The sequence below is a fragment of the Tribolium madens genome, unplaced genomic scaffold (assembly GCF_015345945.1).
Source record: "Tribolium madens isolate multiple individuals breed KSU strain unplaced genomic scaffold, Tmad_KSU_1.1 Scaffold_1;HRSCAF=32;Tcas5.2_LG8, whole genome shotgun sequence".
Classification (NCBI taxonomy): domain Eukaryota; kingdom Metazoa; phylum Arthropoda; class Insecta; order Coleoptera; family Tenebrionidae; genus Tribolium; species Tribolium madens.
Window position 1 is genome coordinate 3,450,739 of NW_025400984.1, and position 22,632 is coordinate 3,473,370.

At 33.8% G+C, this 22,632-nt stretch overlaps 4 protein-coding genes across 5 annotated transcripts in view; all 4 read right to left on the minus strand.

Annotated features, from left to right (window-relative positions):
• Nucleotides 1-5,844, minus strand: part of LOC123003952 (dynein axonemal heavy chain 3) — a 27,091-nt gene extending 21,247 nt beyond the window's left edge. For both annotated transcript variants that reach the window (XM_044397028.1, XM_044397027.1), the window contains exons 1-6: nucleotides 5,639-5,844; nucleotides 5,252-5,594; nucleotides 3,770-5,212; nucleotides 3,533-3,717; nucleotides 384-1,224; nucleotides 153-330 (exon numbers count right to left, since the gene is read on the minus strand). In XM_044397028.1, the coding sequence (XP_044252963.1) occupies nucleotides 153-330; nucleotides 384-1,224; nucleotides 3,533-3,717; nucleotides 3,770-5,212; nucleotides 5,252-5,594; nucleotides 5,639-5,837 (3,189 nt within the window). In that variant the 5' untranslated portion in view covers nucleotides 5,838-5,844. The remainder of the gene's footprint in view (nucleotides 1-152; nucleotides 331-383; nucleotides 1,225-3,532; nucleotides 3,718-3,769; nucleotides 5,213-5,251; nucleotides 5,595-5,638) is intronic.
• A 93-nt stretch (nucleotides 5,845-5,937) lies between these two features.
• On the minus strand, nucleotides 5,938-6,670 carry LOC123003661 (E3 ubiquitin-protein ligase RNF139-like). Its single transcript, XM_044396579.1, has 2 exons — nucleotides 6,250-6,670; nucleotides 5,938-6,198 (listed from the first exon to the last, which is right to left on the minus strand). The coding sequence occupies exons 1-2, from the start codon at nucleotides 6,378-6,380 to the stop codon at nucleotides 6,009-6,011; spliced, it is 321 nt and encodes a 106-aa protein (XP_044252514.1). The 5' UTR covers nucleotides 6,381-6,670; the 3' UTR covers nucleotides 5,938-6,008.
• A 3,686-nt stretch (nucleotides 6,671-10,356) lies between these two features.
• Nucleotides 10,357-10,772, minus strand: LOC123003778 (histidine-rich glycoprotein-like). Its single transcript, XM_044396767.1, has 2 exons — nucleotides 10,625-10,772; nucleotides 10,357-10,581 (listed from the first exon to the last, which is right to left on the minus strand). The coding sequence occupies exons 1-2, from the start codon at nucleotides 10,671-10,673 to the stop codon at nucleotides 10,436-10,438; spliced, it is 195 nt and encodes a 64-aa protein (XP_044252702.1). The 5' UTR covers nucleotides 10,674-10,772; the 3' UTR covers nucleotides 10,357-10,435.
• A 451-nt stretch (nucleotides 10,773-11,223) lies between these two features.
• Nucleotides 11,224-22,632, minus strand: LOC123003777 (forkhead box protein K1). The gene is made up of 7 exons (XM_044396764.1): nucleotides 22,105-22,632; nucleotides 18,897-19,141; nucleotides 18,696-18,844; nucleotides 18,406-18,645; nucleotides 15,000-15,426; nucleotides 11,809-11,917; nucleotides 11,224-11,754 (listed from the first exon to the last, which is right to left on the minus strand). Exons 1-7 carry the CDS (start codon nucleotides 22,461-22,463, stop codon nucleotides 11,601-11,603), a joined length of 1,683 nt encoding a protein of 560 aa, XP_044252699.1. The 5' UTR covers nucleotides 22,464-22,632; the 3' UTR covers nucleotides 11,224-11,600.

Genomic DNA, 22,632 nt, shown 5'->3' on the forward strand with positions numbered 1-22,632 from the left:
TTTGAAAACACGGAATAAACTATTTAATAGATTTCAATTTTTTTATCCGCTTTATGCAACACATCCTTTATTTATTTTCCCCAGTAAAAAAATCTTGGAATTGTTATAAATTGGAATTTTTTGGGTCAAAATCACGCAAAAAATTGTCTTACCATAAGCCAAGCTTCTAAAATATCTTGCATAGAAATTAATTTCTGCTCCCAGGCTTGCATTTCAACCTCAAACGGCTTCACATAAGGCGATCCTCTCATCGTTTGAGCTTTGAGCAAATGATCATCCATCAACAACTGTATTTCATCAACAGCTGTTAAAATATTAACCCCAGTTTCGCTGAAAAACAAGATAAACCAAAAAAAAAATGGAGCTGAATTAAATTTCAGTACCGATAGGGAATCAGTTCGAACTTAATATCGGCCCATTCTTCCTTCATCTTCCTCAAATTCTTCTCCAATTCGTATTCTTTGGTTGCCGAGGCACTAATATCCTCCAATTGGGCCGTAAATTTCGGCAATCCGGCCTCGATCATATCATTCAAGGTCAAGTCCGGTGTGATAACAATTTCTGTCCCCACCAATTCACTAATGGCATCCCAATGCCGTTTCTGGAGTCCTTTATTACAAACCGTTTGCAAAACCGGAAGAAACTGCCGGAATTTTTCAACTTTCGCCCGGACCATTTCAGCAATCCTCCGGGCAGCCGGATTATCATGAAACGTCTTCGCCAACTTGTACAAAACCTTCCAGGTGTTTTCCACCGACTCGGATACCGCCTCGGCATCCAACTCGGCAAAAGGCCCGTAATACCACGCATCATACTGCACGTGAAACTCCAGGACCGTATGCCATAATTTGTCATAGGGCTCGATCACTGTTAGCATTTTTTGTAGATTGAGGAAAGCAGATGGATCGAAATCGAGTAGTTGTTCTTCTTCGTTGATCTGATCGGCTTCTTGCTTATCTTCGCGGAGTTTCTGGACTAAATCTTCGACTTGTGTCACGCATTCTTCCATTTCTTCCATTGTCAGAATCGGGGGATCTTTCTTCTTGAAAGCGACCAACATTTTTTCATGGCGTATTAATTTCGATTCGAATATTGCTCGTTTGCTCTTGAGGAAGGTTTCGGCTTGTTCGCGTTTCATGTTGAGGCGTTGGAGGGCGAGTTCAATCACGTTTTCCATGTCTTTGGGCCAGAGGAAGACGCGCGCGTTGAGGGTGATGTCTTCCGCTAAAAATGCGAATTTTGGAGGACTGGGGACATATTTTGGTCTTTAGAACGAGACACGAACATTTTTTTTATTTTTTAGAACTTTAATAATTAAATCACTGTTAAAAAATTAAAAATTTTGATGTGAATTTCTAAAATCAACAAAATTTTGATGATATCTCAGAAATGGAATTTTTTTCTTAATGTTTAATGTAAAAAACAAATTTTTAATGGAAAGAAATCTTTATTTTGTTTCAAAGCGACAGTCTCATTTTCCCAATTTCATAGTTCAAAAATAAAGATTAAAAAAAATTGACTAAGGTTTGTAGCCGAAAAAACTGTTTTTGTTCCTCTGTTCACTTTATACAAAAAAGTTCATATTCTATTTAAGTTGTTTTTTTTTTGTATTTCATAAACTGGTGTTTTTTTGATTTTTTGTTTTGTGTTTAAGTATTAATTTTTTGATAATGTCTCAAAGTAAGAACCATAGCTCCGAAATTCCTACAGATTTGAATTCCTTTGGTCATTTTACTTCAAATAAAAACAAATTTGCAGCTTACGAACCAAAAATTTTTCGATATCTTTTAAAATACCTACCGTCCGAAAATATCAAAATAAGTTTTTCAGATTTGAGTTTTTTCAGCCATTTTTAGTAAGAAAATATTGTTATTTTTTAAAGTAAGAGTTATAGCTTCAAGATTTTTATTGATTTGGATTCCTCTACTCATTTTACGTAATAAAAACCGGTTTTGAATCAATGTTTTTTCTAAATCAGAAACTTGTGTTTTTTGAAATGCTGCAACTCATGAACGAAAAAATATTTTTTAAAATACTAAAAATAAAAAATAATTTTTGTAGATGTGTATTTTTCGAATCATTTTAGGTAAGAAAAAAAAAACAAATAGGTTTTGTTTTTTCAAAAATGATAAAATTTGGTCTTTTATTTTTTACATTAAACACGAAACATTTTTAAATAATTTAAAAAACACAATTCGTATCAAAATTCTTTTTAAAGTTGGAATTCTCGCTTGATTTGATTCAAAAAAAAAGGATTCCAGTTAAGACATAATAATTATTTTTGCTCCCAAATGACAAAAACTCAATCAACAGTAATCAACAACAATTTGACTAAAGTTTGTAGCTGAAAAAACTGCAATTTTTTGTGTTTTTGTTCACTTTATACAAATTTTTTTTTTTTTGTATTTCATAAAATGGTAATTTTTTTGATTTTTTGTTTTGTCTTGAATTGATTTTTTAATTTTTTTTGTTTTGATCAAAGTAAGAACCATAACTTCAAGATTCCTACAGATATGAATTCCTCTGGTCATTTTACTTGAAAAAAAAAACAAATTTGAAACTTACGAAGCAATTTTTTTTCGATATCTTATAAAATAGCTACCAAAAATTTCAAAATAAGTTTTCTAGATTTGAATTTTTTCAGCCATTTTCAGTAAGAAAACATTGTTATCTCTCAAAGTAAGAGTTATAGCTCCAAGATTTTTATTGATTTGGATTCCTCTGCTCATTTTACGTAATAAAAACTAATTTAGAATCAAATAGAATATTTATGTTTTTTTTTAATCAGAAACTCGCGTTTTTTGAAGTTTTGCAACTACTGAACGAAAAATGTGATCATATCTTTTAAAATACCGAAAATAAAAAATAATTTTTGTCTTTTTCGAATGGTTTTACGTAAAAAAAACACATTTTGAATCGGTTTTGTTTACTCAAAAATGATAAAATCTGGTTTTCTATTTTTTACATTAAACACCAAACATTCTTAAATAATTTTAAAAACACAATTCGTATCAAAATTCTCTTTAAATTTAGAATTCTCACTTGATTTGATACAAAAAAAGGGTTCCAGTTAAGATATAATAATTATTTTTGCTAACAAATGACAAACTTTTTTTTTCCTAATACATTTACCAATTTTTTTTTATTTTCTAAACTAAGAGCCATAGACAAATTATTTTTACTAATTATTTTCATGAACATTTTACACCAAACAACATTTGAATAAAACAGGTTGTTTCAGAATTTCACGAAAAAGTCAACTAGAAAAAAACTGAAATTGAACAATTTTGTCGATTGTTTAAAAGAGTCGTAGTTTCAAATTTTTGAATTCATAATCTTGATTTTAATAAAATTAATAATAATTTTGCTTTTCAAACTTTCTAATTTATGAATTTCAAATATAAAAAAAATTAGAAAAAATTATAAAACTTCAACAAAAAATGTTTTGAAATTTTCAAACCCAATTTACATAAACATGAAATAAAACTTTTTCAATATAAAAAATGTCGTGTCTCGTATTTTGATATCATACGTGTCAAGTGTGCGTGATCCATCAAAAAATTGACATTCTCAGCCGTCTTCCTAATCTGTTCTCTCAAATTATACATTGTGACGTCACGACACTCCATTACGTAATTATACAAAGCGACCAATTCGGCAACAGTGTCCGTCCCGACGCTCACTTTTTGTGACATTTCGTCGAAAATATCACAAATCCTGTAAACATACACATCACAAAATGTCTATCAATCGAATAAAAAAAAATTACTTTCGATTGTGATTATGGTTTTCGGTGATGAAATAATTAACTATGTAACTCCTGATATCGTCGACAATCTTATACAAAATATCGTTCAATTCCCCACATTCCAAGCTAATAAAATTCAACGGAATCGATCTGCGAAGGAAAATAATCTCTTTTTTCAACTCTTCGTATTGTCGAATTTTCTTCGCGAAATCTTTAAGAAACGGAAACGGAATTATTTCGAAAAAATTCAGCATCTCGCGTTCAGCACTTCCGTTCAAAATATAATAATACTGTTCGTAATTTTGCAAATATTTCAAAGGTCCAACTAAATTCGTCTCAAACGAAGCCAAACCTCGCTCATAAATCTCTTTAACGGGAATTTCCTCCCGACTCACCGCAAACAAAAACGTTTCTCTCTTCCCAAACTCGGGAAACATTATATTTTCAATTCGGGGTACTTTCCGCCCGACTTTTAATACTTTATCGAAGCAACGTTCGAGAAAAGTTCGTATTTCGTCGAGTGGCGGCTGTAAAGTAATATTTTCCGTCCCCGCCTCCTCGATTTTCGGCGTCACTTTGATTATTGGTAAGTTAATCAACGCTAAATCATAATAATCCTCGCCGTAGTCATTCCCGCACTCGAATTGGATCAAGAGGGCTAACAAGTGTCGTAATGACTTCATTACCAACCTCCGCAACTGCATCGACAAAAGCCCGTTTACACAGTCGAAAAAGCGTTCGATTAAAACGGGCGAATCGGTGGATTTCAATGGAATGTATTTTCGCCAGTGTGATTTGTGCTTTAGGAAAATGTCGGCGCATGACGGCAGCCATGTTTTAATAAGACGCATACGCGACTCGTGACATAAATCGTCGATTTGTTGTTCCAGTGTTGCCAATTCGAGGGGAAATCCCCCGATTTCCTCCAATCGCTCGGTTGGTAATATCAACATGTCGTCATAGTGGGATTCCCATAAATCCCTGATTTCTAAAACTACAATGTTGCCGTTATAGAAATGTTTTTCGATTAGTTGTTGCGAAAGACAGTAGGAATTGTGCCAGGGAACCGGCGCTCGAATGGTCAAAATGGGATAATCCCGTTTAATCCTTGTAATCCTCAACCGTTTCCTCTCTTTCGGATCCTTCAAAATATAGTGGAGTAAGTTTTTTCGGATGAACTGGTAGTAAAACTGGAGGATTTCTTTTTTATGGGTGGCAATCATGCTGGGGTAATCCTTCAAAAGTTTCAGTTTTGCAGGGATTTTTTTAATGGCGTCCGTGAGGTATTTCCGGTTGTAGGGTGACAAATCTTCTGGTTTAATCCCAGAAGTGAGATAGTAAATGTAGCGTTCTTCATCATCCTCAGCCAGGGTTACCATCATGTCAGCCTCGGCTAACTTCACAAGGATTCTCTTTTGTTTGTCGGGATCTTTCGGAAGAACAGCTTGCAGTTTCTTCAATTGTCTTCAAACTAATTGAAGATAATGTAAAAGGGATACTCACTTGGGATCACTCGGTATGAAGTCTATTTCACGTCGCTCCAATTTACGTTTCATTGCCCTTTCTTTCTTCTTCACACTTTCTTCATTTTTTTGCAATTGACGATACTTACCACTTAGTAAATCCACCAAATTGACAATCCCCGGAACTTCGACAATTTTCTTCCTTTCGTCTTCCTCCCGTCGCACCCTTTCTTCTTCTTCCCTGATGTATTTCTCCTTGACGGGGGGATAACACAAGCGGCCATCTTGTCCCACTGGGTTTTTCCCCGGATCGAATTTCTTCTTTTTCGGGAGTCGCAAACACGCGATTCGTAATTTTTGGGCCGAAGGGGTGAAAGCCGCCCCTGGATTTTCAACAGTGATTTTGTTTCCATCAAGTTGCACTTACCAATAGTTTCGCTAGGTTTGTAATACTGTTGCGAGAACTTCTCCGAAACGGTTTTAGTCCACGATTGGGGTGCTATCAAAGGGGGATATTTCGTATCTTCTTTTATTCTTCGGATGAAATGACACGGATTTTCTTCATCGTCGGACACGATTTCCGGGAGAGGAGGGATTTCCGGCAATTCTTCATAATCTTCAAACATTTTTATTTGAAATATCGATCAAACGTCAAATTTGAAGTTGTTAGCCGGTTACCATGGAAATGAACGCAGGTTTGTAACATGGTGAAATAAAAAGCACCAAAAGAGAAAAACGCAAGTTTTATTTCTATATCAAAAATTTCTTAAGAGCTAAGAATAAATCCTAAACTATGACTAGATGGCGTTGTCGAATTTTTTTCTGCAAATCGGACATGTATTGTTGATTGCTTGCCATTGGGCGATGCATTTCTTATGAAAAGTGTGTTGACACTTGATTGTGGTGTATTTAGTCGTCAAAAAATCAAAACAAATGGGGCACAAATCGCCTTTGAAAATTTGACTAGACTTTGGCTTTTTCTTATCACTGAAACATTTTCGAGGTTAGATTTGCTAAAAAATAGATAATTGAACTCACCTCGAATTGTTTTCATGGGTTTGTTGACCACTTCTCAAGTAGTAAAAAAGGCCAAAGGTCGCCCCTGACACCAAAGCAGCTATCCCAACAGCCGTCAAAGTATTTTCAATTTTCTTTTTGTTGTTACTCATTTTAACTCCGTCTCAGATAAGAGGTTCATAAATAAACGCATTGTTTATAACCCAGAAATTAAATTCAAATTTCGCGCCGAAAGTTCAAAACTCGCCTCAGATTTTTTGAATTTCTTTGATTTCCAAACTCCACTTCAAATACAGACACAACGTTTGATAAATCTTCAAAATATTCAGGTAGATTTCCAAAAACAACACGAAATTTTGACGAAAATTTGACATTTTAACGCAACAAATTTACATTTTACACAGACACTGACATCTGAAGTGCGAAAATATGATAACAACCGATACAAATTTCGAGTTTCGGATTATTTATCGACGAATTTCGATACGAAATGAGCAACAGATACCACAACGATTTTCACCCAGCGAGTGACAGCCATTTCGGCTCGCAATTCAGTCTTGGGTCATCAAAAAATGATACAATTTACGAAGATTTGCATCGATCCAGCTTCGATCTCAACTACGACGGACATTTTGTGCCCCCACATGACGTAGGAGTCTACGAAATGGGCGACCAAACGAGGATTGACGAGGTCAAATACTGCTGGTGTACCATTTTGTAAAAAAAATATTTTTTGTATTTTTATAAAATTTATAATTGTTTTTGTATTTCATAAATATCCTAATAAAATTCGCAAGTTTACAAGCATTATCTCTATTATTGTCTTTCATGATACGTGTTATCTTGATAAAGTCAAATTGTTAATAAATAAAGCACTAAAACTCTCGAAATGCGTTTTATTTAGTCCCAAAAATAAACATTTTCGTTTATCATTTAATAAACACACATGTGGCGGTTGTCATGACAACAAAATTGTGTTGTTATGACAACGACGTCCATATTGTCCATTGTGTTCGTCATGACAATGACGTCCATGTTGTCCAAGATGTTTACCATGGCAACGAACATGATTGCCATGCGTTCTCTTATCTTCGTTTTAGATTTTTTCAAATGAAGATTTTTGTTTGTTCATATTGTCCATTGGATAACTTTATTGCCAAATTTTGGAGAGAGGGGGGTATAAAGTGCTATTGTTTGTTGTTCAAGGCCAACCATTGGACTATGTTTCGAAATAGTGTTCAATTTCGATAAGATAACACCTTATCGGCTATTACAACACAACATAATTATTGCAAATATTTAAAAATAAAATGTATTCGTAATATAAAACGCATAATTGTGGTGGAAATTTAATACTTATGTTTTTAATTTATAAACAAATCACGTGATTATCGTATGCCACTTTTCAAGAAAAACAAATTTCCGTTATCTGTGGAGTTTTAGAACAATGCATTGCGCAACATTGTCCAACGTTGTGCAATCGACCTTGAACAAAAATACACTTTGATTGTCCACTGACGTCACGGAAAATTCTCACAAAGCCATTTAAATAGCGTTTGTGACAATTCTCTTGCATTATTACGCAGTGTTTTGTGTTGAATTAAACATCAAGATGAGAAATTGTGATTGTGAACGTCGTGGGTCCCATGGAAGTCAACACGATGGGCATCATGGGCATGGCCATCGTAGGTCACATAGTCCACAAGCAGCGGGTAAGTTGATTTTTTTGTATATTATTATCCGAATAACTTATTTTAATTTAGGGGTTGTTGTTCCAGTAGGTGGGGCTCACCAGAATTGTCCGAATGTTGGTGGAGGACACCACGGAGGTCCCCATGGACATGGGGCATGTCCTGGGTTTCATGGGGAACATCATGGAGGATTTCCTGGGGGACACCATGGAGGACATGGACATCATGGGCACCACGGAGGACGTCATGGACATGGCCATCATGGGCACCACGGAGGACATCATGGACATGGCCACCATGGACACGGCCACCATGGATTTTGCTAATTGTCGAAGAATACTCGCATGACTTTTATTTGTATTTTTTGGGACAAATAAATACTGCTTTTGTCTATATTTGTTTTATTTCATTCAAATTTACCATAAATATTATTTTTATTTTAGGGAAAGGTAGGGAAAAGATTTGAGTAATTTTTACCGCAATTTATTTATTTCTTAATTTTTATTTTTAACAAATTAAAGTAACAAAACGTGTCAATGGTGGCCATGGTGGTGCTCGTGATGGTGCTCATGGTGGTGTCCATGGTGTGGGGGTTCATGGTGGTGGCCATGGTGTGGGGGTTCGTGGTGGTGATGATGGTCATGGTGGGGTGGGCGAAAGTGTTGGCAATGTGGCATATGTGGGAGGTGCAAAAGACCACATCCACATGGGTGGTGACCTAAAAAATTGCAATAAAATTGTAAAAATAGAAAAATTAAAATGTACCTGGGGGATGATGGGGTGGAGGCCCATGATGGTGGTGGTGATGATGATCCATGGTAGAAACAAACTTTTTATGAGCGAAAATTGAAACGATTCTAGTATTTATAGAAAGTGCTAAAGTTAGGTAACACTTGTATTGATTTTAGAGGGGGGTAACGAGAACAGGCTCTTCAAAAATGATTCATAGTTGTTTTGGGAATTATTTTTATCCTTATCTCTCTGTGTAATTAAAATGAATAAAAATTTTTAAAATACCAATGTTTTTTTGTATTTGCACTGTAATTTTTTATCTTTAGTAAACACGAAACCCTACCATGAGATGAATGAAGAAATTAGACATAATTTACAAAAAAAATTACAACTGTGTTTCCGTTTTTGATTTCGTCAAAATAACCCAAAAAATACCAAATCAACAATTTAGCTAGTTTTTTTGACCGAATAAATAACTTATTTCAAAAAATTTGGTCACAAACTTTATCTCATTTTTATGCGAAAAACTCATTTATTTCGTCGCAATATTAAGCCCAAAAATTACCATACTGCACCAAAATTGACTTATTTTAATTTGTTTTGGCTCGTTTTTGGGCATGAGCATTTTAGCTTGTTTCGGAAAATTTAGAAAGAAATTTCGTTCGTATTTAGCAAAGAAATTCAATTATTTCGACAAAATAAACCTAAAAATCACCACATTATAACAAAACTGTCATTATTTTAGAGGGTTTCAAGTGATTTTGCTCATTTTGATCAATAAAAAACACTTATTACACAAAATTTTGTTAAAATATGCTTAAAAATCAATAAATTAACATTGACATTATTTTGTTGCTGTTTAGCTTGTTTTTGACCAAGAAAAACGTCATTTATTTCTTTTAAATAAGCCTTAAAAGCGTCGAATTGTATCAAACTTGACGTTTTTTTTTTTCTTGTTTCAAGTAATTACACTTGTTTTTTTTTACTGAGAATATCACTTATGGAAAATTTAGAGAGATTTTAGCTTGTACATTCATTTCTTCAAAATACGCAAAAAATCAAGAAAAATCATTGCAATTATTTTAGGGTGTTTCAAAAGATTTTGCGCATTTTGACTAACTAATTCTTTCACAAAATTTTGAACCACTAATTTATTTTAAAATTAGTATTATTTTGGCTTGCTTTAAAAATTTGATTCGTTTTTGGTCGACAAATTTATTTATTCCAAATCAAAACTGACATTATTTCGATGTTTGATTAAGTTCTTTTTTAACTGAAAAATTAACTTATTTTCTTTTTGAAATTCCAACGAAATAAGCTCGAAAATTACATCAAAATTAACGTTATTTTGTCCTGTTTTGAGCTACTTGTTTCAAAACAGAAACAGAACTGAACTGTGAGTCATTCGACAATATTAAAAAAAAAATACATTCAAAAAAATTCGTCGAACGAATGTAAGCATTATTCCACAAATTATTTCTCTTAATGCGTATTACCAGAAACAGTTTAATCTTATCTGAGATTATTTAATATTTTCTGACTATTTATTACGTCGAATTCCAAAAAAACACGCACAAATTGTTTAAAGAAAAACAGTGATGCCCATGATATCCATAGTTTTGGTTTTGATGGGGTGGCCCATGGAATTGGAATTAATTGATTTTTTACTTATATTTTAACGTCGAATTAAAAAAAAACGCACAAATTGCTTATAATTTTTATTACTTCTTCTACACTTCAATAAACTACGAAACATATTTTAGAGAACAACTGTGATGAAATGTTCAATGCCCATGATGGTGCTCATGGTGCCCATGGTGATGATGAGGTTCATGATGGTCGTGGTGTTCCTGGTGGGGTGGTGGTCGGTGATGTTGACAATGGGCCAAATGGGGCTGATGCGAAGGGCCACAACCACAAGGATGGCGGCCTAAAAAATCAATTAAAAAAAAATTAAAAGTAAAAAAAAATACCTGGGGGGTGGCTATGATGAGGGGGCGACTGGTGGTGATGAGGATCCATGTTAGAGCAAAACTGTACAAAAACTGGAAATGTTTCACTCTTTATACAAAATTTTAAATCGCAGAGGGGGCAAATATTGATCTTGCATTATTTTTTTTTAAAATTTGGAATCGTTTAAAAGTTAGTCATTGACAAATATTTGCACTTACTCAAAGTTTTCGAAACTTATCTTGTAGTTTTTGCGTCGCATTTTAAGGAAAAAACAGTTCACAAGGGAAACAAGTTTTATTAAAATTAAAAAAACAAAAATACATTTCTACAAAAATCGAAAAACTAACAACACGTCAAAAAAGTTTGGAGAAAAAGTGTTTTACTATTTTTGTACCAGCAGTATTTCGAGCGAATAAATTGAATTCCTTCCTTATATACAGACAACGTGGAGACATGAAAAGTGTAAAAGTTCAAGATTTATATACACACATGACAAAATCGTCCATTGCTTGAGTGACACACGAAATATTGTTGTGATGAATTTTCCCTCTGTTTTGAACGAGGATAAAAACAAATAGGAACTCGGTTCGAATACAAGGATTACAATTAAAAAAAGTCATCACAGCAATAATAGTACTTTATTAAATATTTCTAAATATAATTTTGTATACATGTAGAACTAACAATAAATCGTAAAGACTGTTTTAGTCGAAAAATATAAAATTATAAACAATTATCTACATATACCAGCTATGTTTATAATTGTTTATAAAAGCCCTAATGAAAACAAAAATAATGAAATGCTGGAAAAGCACGCCACGGTTTAAAAAAATGAAAATCGGCTCTCCAACCCATCAAAACTCCCCAACAATAACAAAACAATCAACCCGAATGATCATTTTTTTAAATACTGAAATTTCGTGTCCTTATTTACAACAATTAACAATTTTCCATGTGACTTAAAAAATTATTTCTTTTAGAAAAAACTTTTTCTGTCTATTCCGTGTCGTACTGTTCGTGACGTGATCTTTTCACTTCCGGTTCTTGTAAACTGTCTTGATTTTCGCCAGGACTCGCTGGACTTCCGCTCGGTTGTTCGTCGACGTGTCTTTTGAGGTCGAGGCCTACCGAAGTGTAATTATTGCCGCCGCTGCAAGAATTTTTTTCCATAACCAATTGTGGTAATGATTTTTTTTTTATTTACCTGTAAGGTGAATAATTGGGGGTTTGAACGATGACAGGCTGCGGTGAGAAGGTGGCGGGGGAGAGGGAACGCTCTTCGACGATGTTTGAACTCACCACGTGGTATTTTTCTGAAAAGTCACAATTGTAAAAAAAAATATGTGTTAGATTCGGGAGGAGGAGAATAATTTTGTAACTTTGGATTTTTTGGTTCCTTTTGCATAAGACAACCTTAATTTTAATTTACTTCAGGGCTTGATTTTGTTGCAAAAGTACAAAAACGAGTTTTTTGGAATTGTACTATTTAGAGGAGATTTTTGAAATATGAATATTGTGTAAGCAATAATTTTACGTAAGAAAACCCAAATTATGACTTGGAAAAACGTAGAAAAAAAAGCGACAAAATAACAAAATTTTGAGTTTTGACATCCGAAAATTGGATTTTTGACGATATTTTCTAAAATATACTTTGTAATTGAAAAATTCTTGCAAATTCAAATTTCTCAGACCATTTTACGTCAAAAAACGTAAATAGCGATCAAACTAAGCTTTTATGTTTTTCCTCATGACAAAATAAGTAAATTTTTAAGAATAACTTCGGAACCCTTGCTCATAGCAAAATAATTCTTGCAAATCTAGAATCCTGAGCTTATTTTACATATGAAAACATGAACTTAGACTTACAAAAACGTAGACGGTTTTCGAAAAGCGATGAAACAGCAAATTTTCGAGTTTTGTCATCCGAAAATTGTATTTTTGACAATATTTCCTAAAATATACTTTGTAACTGAAAAATTCTAGATTCAAATTTCTCAAATCATTTTACGTCAGAAAACGTGAATTGTGATTGAACTAAGCTTTCATATTTTTCTCAAAGTGACAAAATTGGGTGATTTTGAGTTTCATCACAAAATAATTAAATTTTTGACGGTAACTTCGGAACCCTTAGTCATAACAAAATAATTCTGATAGATTTAGAATCCTGAGCTCATTTTACATAAGAAAACCCAAATTTTGACTTACAAAAACGTAGACAGTTTTCAAAAAGCGACAAAAAAGCAAAATTTCGAGTTTTGTTGTCTAAAAATTGAATTTTTTACGATATTTGCTAAACTGCACTTTGTAATTGAAAAATTTTTGCAGATTTAAATTCTTCAGCTCATTTTATGTAAGAAAAATGAATTGTGATAAAAGTAACATTTTATGTTTTTCTCAAAGTGACAAAATTAGGTGATTTTGAGTTTCATCACAAAATTAAATTTTTTACGATAACTTTGTAACTCTTAGTCATAGTAAAATAATTCTTTTAGATCTAGAATCCTGAGCTCATTTTACATAAGAAAACGAAAATTTTCACTTACAAAAAAGCAAAATTTCGAGTTTTATCGTGTGAAAATTGAATTTTTTTACGATATTTGCTAAACTGCACTTTGTAACTGAAAAAATTTTGCAGATTTAAATTCTTCAGCTCATTTTATGTAAGAAAAAGTGAATTGTAATCAAACTAATATTTTATGTTTTTCTCAAACTGACAAAATTAGGTGATTTTGAGTTTCATCACAAAATGAAATTTTTTACGATAACTTTGGAATTCTTAGTCACAGTAAAATAATTCTTATAGATCTAGAATCCTGAGCTCATTTTACATAAGAAAACCAAAATTTTCACTTACAAAAAAGCAAAATTTCGAGTTTTATCGTCTAAAAATTGGATTTTTTTTACGATATTTGCTAAACTGCACTTTGTAACTGAAAAATGTTTGCGGATTTAAACTCTTCATCCCATTTTATGTAAGAAAAAGTGAATTGTGATCAAACTAAAATTTTATGTTTTTCTCAAAGTGACAAAATTAGGTGATTTTGAGTTTCATCACAAAATAATTAAATTTTTGACGATAACTTCGGAACCCTTAGTCATAGTAAAATAATTCTTATAGATATAGAATTCTGAGCTCATTTGACATAAGAAAACCAAAATTTTGCCTTACAAAAAAGCAAAATTTCGAGTTTTGTCGTCTGGAAATTGGATTTTTTACATTTGCTAAACTGCACTTTGTAACTGAAAAATTTTTGCAGATTTAAATTCTTTACCTCATTTTATGTGAGAAAAAGTGTATTGTGATCAAACTAAAATTTTATGTTGACAAAATTTGGTTTGAAACTCAAAATAAGTAAATTTTTGATGATAACTTCGGAACCCTTGATCATAGCAAAATAATTCTGGCAAATCTAGAATTCTGAGCTTATTTTACATTAGAAAACCCGAATTACAATGCAATTAATTCATCATCTAACTCAAAAAACGACAAAATGTCGTATTTTCAAAATTCGTCATTCGAATATCAGACATTTGACGATATCTCTGAAACTATTTATTACTTGTACAAAAATATTTTTTGCAGATTTATTTTCCTCTAATCATTTTACGTAAGAAAATGTTAATGTTGACCAAAATAATATTTTAGGTTTTTCTCAAAGTGACAAAATACACTGATTTTGAGTTTCATCACAAAATAAGTAAATTTTTGAGGATAACTTTAAAACTATTAGTCACAGCGAAATAATTCTTACAGGTTTAAAATCATTTTACGTAAGAAAACTTGAATCCCGATCCAATTGACTGATCACATGATCCACCAAATGAAAAAAGCAATATTTTCAAAACTGGTCATTCAAATAGCAAAAATTTGACGATATCTTTGAAAATATCAGTCGTACAAAAATATTTTTTTTAGGTTTAGATTCCATGGTTAATTTTACGTAAGAAAAACCGTATCTAGACTTAAAAAAAGATTTATATTCTTCAAAATGCAACAAAATAGCAAAATTTCGAGTTTTGTCATCCGAAAATTGGATTTTTGACGATATTTTCTAAACTGTACTTAGCAACTGAAAAATTCTTGCAGATTCAAATTCTTCAGATTATTTCACATAAGAAACCGTGATTTGTAAGTAAACTAAGCTTTTATCTATTTCTCAACGTGACAAAATTGAGTGATTTTGAGTTTCATCATAAAATAAGTAAATTTTTGACGATAACTTCAAAACTATTTGTCATAGCAAAATAATTCTTGCAGATTTAGAATCCTGAGCTCATTTTACGTAAGAAAACTCGAATCGTGATCAAATTAACCTTTGAGACGTCTCATAAAATGCCGAAACTTTCGGTTTCAGAAAAAGACAAAATTTTTAGTATTTTTCTTAACTAAATTACCTTCTCTATGCTCTTGTCCGTTGGCATTATTCACTTCGCCCCCCTCGCCCCTATGTGGGAGCAGCAGTCTCGCCTTGGTGGCCCCCACCAACGCCGACATCTGTTGATGTCCAATCATACTCCCGGAGCCGGCGTACGCCACTGTTTGATTGCCCGGACTTCCCGGAGCCGATTGACTCACTTCCAACATGTGTTCCGGTGTCGGTGAGCCTTCCCGAGACAGACATTCCGGAGTCATAAGCCCCGACATGCTAATGTGGCTGGGGGAGGCAGGGGCGCTTCGTGAACTAAGGCCGAAGGGGGCCCTGAAACATGGCACACCGCGCTGTCGACGACGACGAAACGCCTGCTCGATCAGTTTCGATTCGGATTGGGGGTCGATGCGCCAGAAACTGCCTTTGCCCGGCTCCTCTTGGCTACGGGGCACCTGAAAATTTTTGACAAAAAAAATTGACAATATCTCTGAAACTATGAGGTGTCGAAAAAAACTGGGGGCATTTTTCTAATTCTTGGTTCATTTTACGTTAGAAAAGTCATTTTAATCCACGTATCCACGTTGTAAAAAATTAAAAATTTTCAAATTTGGGGTCAAATTTTGTTTTTTTTTTAAATCTTAACATAAAAAAGTAGTCCCTTTTTGACAAATTCTAATTATTTAGCTCATTTTACATAAAATGTGTCATATTTTAACTAACGAACCGTTTCTGTGTTTCACAAAATGGCAAATTTTTCAATTTTGTGACTCAAAAATTCATTTTTTGAAGATATTTCAGAAACTAAAATCACAAGTAAAAACTTCTTTTCCATTCAGATTTCCCGGATTATTTTACATGAGAATATTCAAATTTGTGTTATAACGGACCTTTATTTTAGTCACAATGTAGCATTATTTCTATATTTTGAATTTTCTCTTAAAAAATTGGAATTTTGCCGATATTTTCCAAAATATTAGAGATATTAAAATAATTCTTGCAGATTTAGTTTCTTTGAGTCATTTTGACTAAGAAAATCAAAAATTTGATTAAACTGAACATTTGGGGTTTCCAAAAAAGACCCCAAGACGTATTTACAAATTTTATCGGTTTGAAATTGAATTTTCAGCGATATCTTTGAAAATGTTAACCACAAAATAAAAAAAATACAGAATCTTATTTCTTGGACGATTTTACGCAAGAAAATGTAAATTTCAATTCATTTGGAAGTCTTCATTTTGCACAAAACTACGAAACGTCAAGTTCCCGAGTTGAACCAGTAAAAAAAGTAATGTTTTGACGATATTTTTGAAACTACTAGTCGTAGGTGAATAACTCTTACAGATTTGGATTCCCCGGATCATTTTACGTAAGAATAACCAATCTGTCCATAACTAATCTCTCTATTAGATTTGTCATAAAATTACAAAAATCTCTCGTTTTTGCATTTCTGCTATCATAAACTGAAATTTTGCCGATGTTTTTGAAAATATTAGAAGTATCAAAATAATTCTTGCAGATTGCAGATAGATTTTTTCAAACATTTTAGGTAGAAAACGAAAAAAATTGATTCAACTGAAGATGTGAAGTTTTCAAAAAAACATAAAGACGAATTTTCAGGTTCTTGCATTCTGAAATTGAATTTTGGCGATATCTCTGAAACTGTTAACCACGAGCTGAAACGTTTTACAAAATATGATTCCTCGAATAAATTTACGTAAGAAAATGTTAATTTCGATTCATTTGGAAGTCTCCATTTTATGCAAAATTACAAAACGTCAAGTTCCCGAGTTAAACTACTTAAAAAGTAAAGTTTTGACGATATTTTTGAAACTAGTAGTCGTAACTCAATATTTCTTGCAGATTTGGTTTCTTCGGAACATTTTACGTAAGAATAACCAAATTTGTATTCTACTGGAGATTTATTTTTTTTGCAATGTGAGCTTTGTCTCATAAATTTTGACGATATTTTTTAAACCAATAATCGTAGCGACAAGATCTTTGAAGATTTACATCATTCGGATTATTTAACACAAAGGAAAACTTTTTTAACATAATGTATCCATTAGATTTGGCATAAAATTACAAAATCTAGTATTTTTGCGTTCCTCTGAAACTAAAATTTTGCCGATACTTTTGGAAATATTAAAAGAATTAAAATAACTCTTGGAAACTAGAGTCGTTTGAGACATTTTGAGTAAGAAAATGAAAAAACTGATTCAATAAAGATTTGAAATTTTTTAAAAAAGACATAAAGGTAAATTTTCAATTTTTTTCGTTCTGAAATCGAACTTTTGGTGATATCTCTGAAACTGTTAACCACGACCTGAAACGTTTTACAAAATCTGATTTTTCGAATAATTTTACGTAAGAAAATGTTAAAATTCGATTCATTTCAAAGTGTCCATTTTGCATGAAATTAGAAAACGTAAAAGTTCCGAGTTAGATTACCCAAAAATCAAAATTTTTACGATATCTTGAAAACTATTAGTCGCAACTCAATAATTCTTGCAGATTTAGATTCCTCGGATCATTTTACATAAGAATAACCAATTTGTGTTCTATTGGGTATTTATTTATTTTGCAATGTGTTTTTGAGTTATGTCTCACAAAAATAAGAATTTTGACAATTTTTTTTTAAACAATAGTCGTAGCGACACAGTACTTGGAGATTTACATCATTCGGATTATTTAACACAAAAAGAAACTTTTTTTAACATATTCTGTCCATTAGATTTGTCATAAAATTACAAAATCTCCTGTTTTTGTATTTCCGTTACTGTAAACGAAAATTTTGACGATATTTTTGGAAATATTAAAAGTATCAAAATAATTCTTGCAGATTTAGATTTTTTCAGACATTTTGAGTACGAAAATGAAAAAAACTGATTCAACTGAAGATGTGAAGTTTTCAAAATAAAGACGAAGTTTTTGTTAACCGTCACCTGAAAATTTTTACAAAATCTGATTCCTAATTTTACGCAAGAAAATGCTGATTTTGATTCATTTGCACAAAATTACAAAAGGTCAAGTTTCCGAGTTATATCACTCAAAAATTAAATTGAAAATTGATTGAATTGAAAATTGAAGTTTTCAAAAAAAAAACAGACGAATTTTCAAGTTTTTCCATTCTGAAATTGAATTTTTGGCGATATCTCTGAAACTGTTAACCACGACCTGAAACGTTTTACAAAATCTGATCCCTCGAATAAATTTACGTAGGAAAATGTTAATTTCGATTTATTTGCACAAAATTACAAAACGTCGAGTTTCCGAGTTATATCACTCAACAATTAAATTTTTGACAATATTTTTTGAAACTATTAGTCGTAGCTCAATAATTCTTGCAGATCTGGATTCCTCGGATAAGTTTATATAAAAAACATTAATTCCAGACAAAAATTTGGGCTTCCTTTGGACTTCCCCCAACTCACCTTAATAAAGTATCTATTTAGACTGAGATTATGCCTGATTGAATTCTGCCATCCTTTATCCGCCGTCCTATAGTACGGATAATGTTTGGTGATGTAGCTGTAAATCCCCGAGAGCGTCAATTGTTTATCGGGGGCACTGGCAATAGCTTGCACTATCAACTGGGCGTACGAATAAGGGGGCTTAGAATCGTCTTTACTTCCACTGGCCCCATACCCGTCATTTATCACCACTGGTGGTATCTAAAACCCAACAATGAGCCCCCATTGCGCCCCCTCGCCCTCACCCATACCGAATTTCCATTCGTTGGATGTCTATAATGGTCGGGACTGTGGCTCTGGACGTGGTGACTGCTCGCCCCCTCGTCCCTCCTTGCCACCTTGGCGGCGTACGCCGCCACCATTTGCAAATCGGCCGAGACGTTCCTCCTCCCGTGCCCCCCTGAAAACACATTTTTCACATATTTGTTTTCTCTAAGATTAAAAAGGGGTACCTCGGGGGCTCGCCGGACAGCTGTTGGCAGCACTGATCGTCCCTGTGGGCGAGGGAAAGGGGCTAACGTAGACGTCGGTCGAATCTGGGATGTTTATGCGCAAGGGGGCCATTCCAGAGCCGCCGCCTCGGTCTCGCATACGCACGGGGGACACCTCTCGGACCCTAGGAGGGGGCTCACTGTTCTCGTCCACCAAAGATTGAAACGATAGTCGGATGTTTGTACTTGGAAATCGCAGTTGGCACCTGGAATTATTCATCGATTCACTTAGAGACAGAATGAATAAAAAATAAATACATTCAAGGTGAAAATGTGATAAAATCGTGTAGTAGATAGAGTAAAAAATTGAAAAAGTGACCCCAGGAACCACTGATAAAAAATCATTTACTACTACGCAAAATTCCAGCAAAAATCAAAGAATTAACTTTCAAGGTCACGACCGTGTTATTATTTTTATTTTTGATAACGACGATAAGTAGTTTATTTTAAGCTCAGATTTTTATTCCATTTTCTTATCTCATTGTGTTGTAAAATTGCACAAAAATCATATTCCAGCAGGTGATGATATCATTATCACTTTCCTTATCTGTCGTTAGATACAGAATTATTAGTTGAATGCAATCGATACTTTCAATTAACTTCAATTTATCTTAATCGTTGTTTATGTTTGTGTAGCGAGTAAATAATACGTTTTACAATACACACAGCAATTTTTAATTGGTTCTGATTCGATATCGGAGGTCACGTGATACCGATTTCGATTTTTGTACAATTTAAAACCGACTTTCAGCCTCGACAAGTGTAAAAATGGCTCATTTATTTCCAAAAATAAGTCACGTGAACTTTACTCCATTTTTACACGTCTGAAATAGGCTTTATGGCGATTTTGACATTTGTGGACGTATTCATAGAGAATTTTTCAGTGGTATTTATTAGAATCACAACATACAAAAATGTATACGTTCAGTTGCGAATTTTGTGACTTTTCTTTAATTCTGAAGTGTCAAATGTCACTTATTCTTATCAAATCGAAATAGACTTTATGTACATTTTGACATTTGACAGTTTGTTTTTTGTGGAGTTTGTTTTTGTAAATTGGGAGAAAAACAAGAATTGGAGTAAAAATTTGTATTTTATTGTTTTTCATTTGCATTTAGTGTTTGAAATTAAATCGTACAGTTACAAAATATGGCCATCTTTGTAAAACTCAAGACTTCATTTTGATTATTTATCTCTCAATATTTTATTTTAACAAAATCTAGTCATCTTGTCTCATGGTTACCACCCCTTCCAAAAACCAGACAAACTCGAATCATTTTTACAATTCGCGTGTCTGAATCGTGGTTCGCCATGAAAATAATCAAAACCTCCCTCCTTGTACCTAGTGGTCTGCGACTGTTACATCACACACCCATTGCAAAACCCATGTCCATAATAATTGGGACGATGTTAAAAGATAACGTCCGTGTATTTATTTAACTCTTGTTTATCCGTACGTCAAAAACAATGATGCAATGCACACAGACGTGAGGAAATCGAGCGTGCCATGACCTCCCCTTCCCCACCACCTCAAACACATTCAAAATTTTCGACAGATATTTCAACCATGGCAACTGTCATACCAAACAAATGAAAACAACATTTTCGTCTATCGATTGTTTGCCGGATCGATATCACCGCATTCTAGATCCGCGTTTTTTCGGTCGATTTAAAGGAAGCGTGCACAAAGGTCCAAGGTCGCGGAGAGTGCCACGATAAAGGTCATGTTTGTACGTAATGATGTAAACAAAACGACGATTGGTTAATGAACGGTCACGTGAACCAAAACTGAAAAAAAAAAAAAATAAAATAAACGTTTTCTTTTGTCAACAATGAAACAGCCATAGTCATTGATAAAATAGGAAACTAGTGAATCATTGTACTTTTCGTAGCGTCATATTGGATCGAATCTTTCGAGATTCAAGTCAATTGTCTTTTGTTTTGCTTAAAATTAGGTTAAGTGGGGCCATGTGGTGGCAAAATTTTTCACCCCTAAATGAGCCTTATGCGAAAATTTAAGTGCTAACTCTGGCATAATTCATCTCTTAGAACTTACACTCTGGTACTAAAATTGCTATTTCAAAAAAAAACCGAAAAAAACAATAGCAAAATTGACCATTCTTTCTAAAAATATGGCGAAAACGACAGTTTAGGTACATATTCTTGATAAGATTTTGAAACTGAACTACAAAAATTTTGTTGTTTATATCTAGTGAAAAATGGCAACATTGTAAATAAATGCCAATATTGGTACGATTCTACGTTTGGCAATCAAGCCGGTTGTGAGCTTTATATTCAAAAAAAAAAAAACATCACTCAGTGTTTACTCAACAAAACAGGGGAAAAGCTAGGTCACATGACCGTGAATATTTTTGAAAAATTGAAATTAGTTTCAAAAATTTTTTGTTATATTTTTTCGATAGTGTCACGTGACCAACAAAATTTGAATATTTTCAGTATAGTTTTTAGTCATCTTTATCTGACTTAATTCTTTTTTATTTAGATTTTTTTCACACTTGGCTGCCACGACTCTGGTAAGTTTTTCATTATCTTATAAGACTGAAATAGACTTTACACGAGTTTCTTCCAATTGTCATCCGATCCAGTACGCTGTGAATGTGAAAAATGGCAACGCCGTAGGAAATGCCATTTTTTTTCTGGTGCGCCACTGGTTTTGTTTGTTTAATTATTAAAAACAAGTATAATAAAATAAAATGTCAAATGTAATAGATGCAGAAATGTGACATCATGCACGCATTACAAGATATCGGATGTATAAATTAAGACGTAAATTAGAATTTATTTGTTATTAAATGTGACATGTCCAGTATTGCCACATTGACTGTAAAAGAGTTTTGTAATGAAATAAAGGAAATAAAGTCGGCCGTGAGCGGCGGAAATAGCTCTCGTTTGTTATTAAGTCCCAACCACGTGCTTTTCTCCACGGAAAAGAATGTTGTACGTTGTGTGTTTTGCTCCCGACACATCAATACTGGTTTATTTTCTATTTACAACGTTGGTATGGGATTTCATATCGAATTAGTGATGTTAGTAGGGTCGTTTTTGGCGTGCGACAGTCGCGCTAATGACGTCACCGGTTCGATAAATACTTCACATGGTTGGTATGTCGTGTTTATTTGGGGTTATTATCGATTTTCGATATTCTTACGTCTTGGGCAGGTGTATGGCCGGTGCCCCTTTCCGCTGGAACACCCCGTCGACGAAGACTCCGTTTTTTCCGTTGCACAAGAGATAGAAGAAAGGGTGGTCGAAGAAGACCTCCAGGTGCCGGCGCGAGATGAAGCTCGAATGGCCCATGTTGACGTCGACGTCGCCACGTGAGCTGTTTCTCCCGATGACGATGCGATTCTGGCGCACCAGGTACTCGATGTCGCGACCCTCGATGCGCGCGATGGCGTCGCCCTTGTGCTCGGGACTCCACTGGAGCTTGGAGGGGCTGCTGGGGGCCGATTTCAGCGAGAGGAGGGTCCACGCGTCGCTCTCGGACGTCTGCGAGAAGGCGGACATCGTAGGGGCGAAGGCCTAGATCTCTGTGTGCACCACCCGGGTTCGAGAAACACTCACGGATTCGAAGATACACGCCGAGATGATTTCATAACAGCTCGATCGGTATTAGACCACGGTGTTGGTAAACACGTGAGACTGCCAGATGCATGACGGAAAGAACGAAGCGACA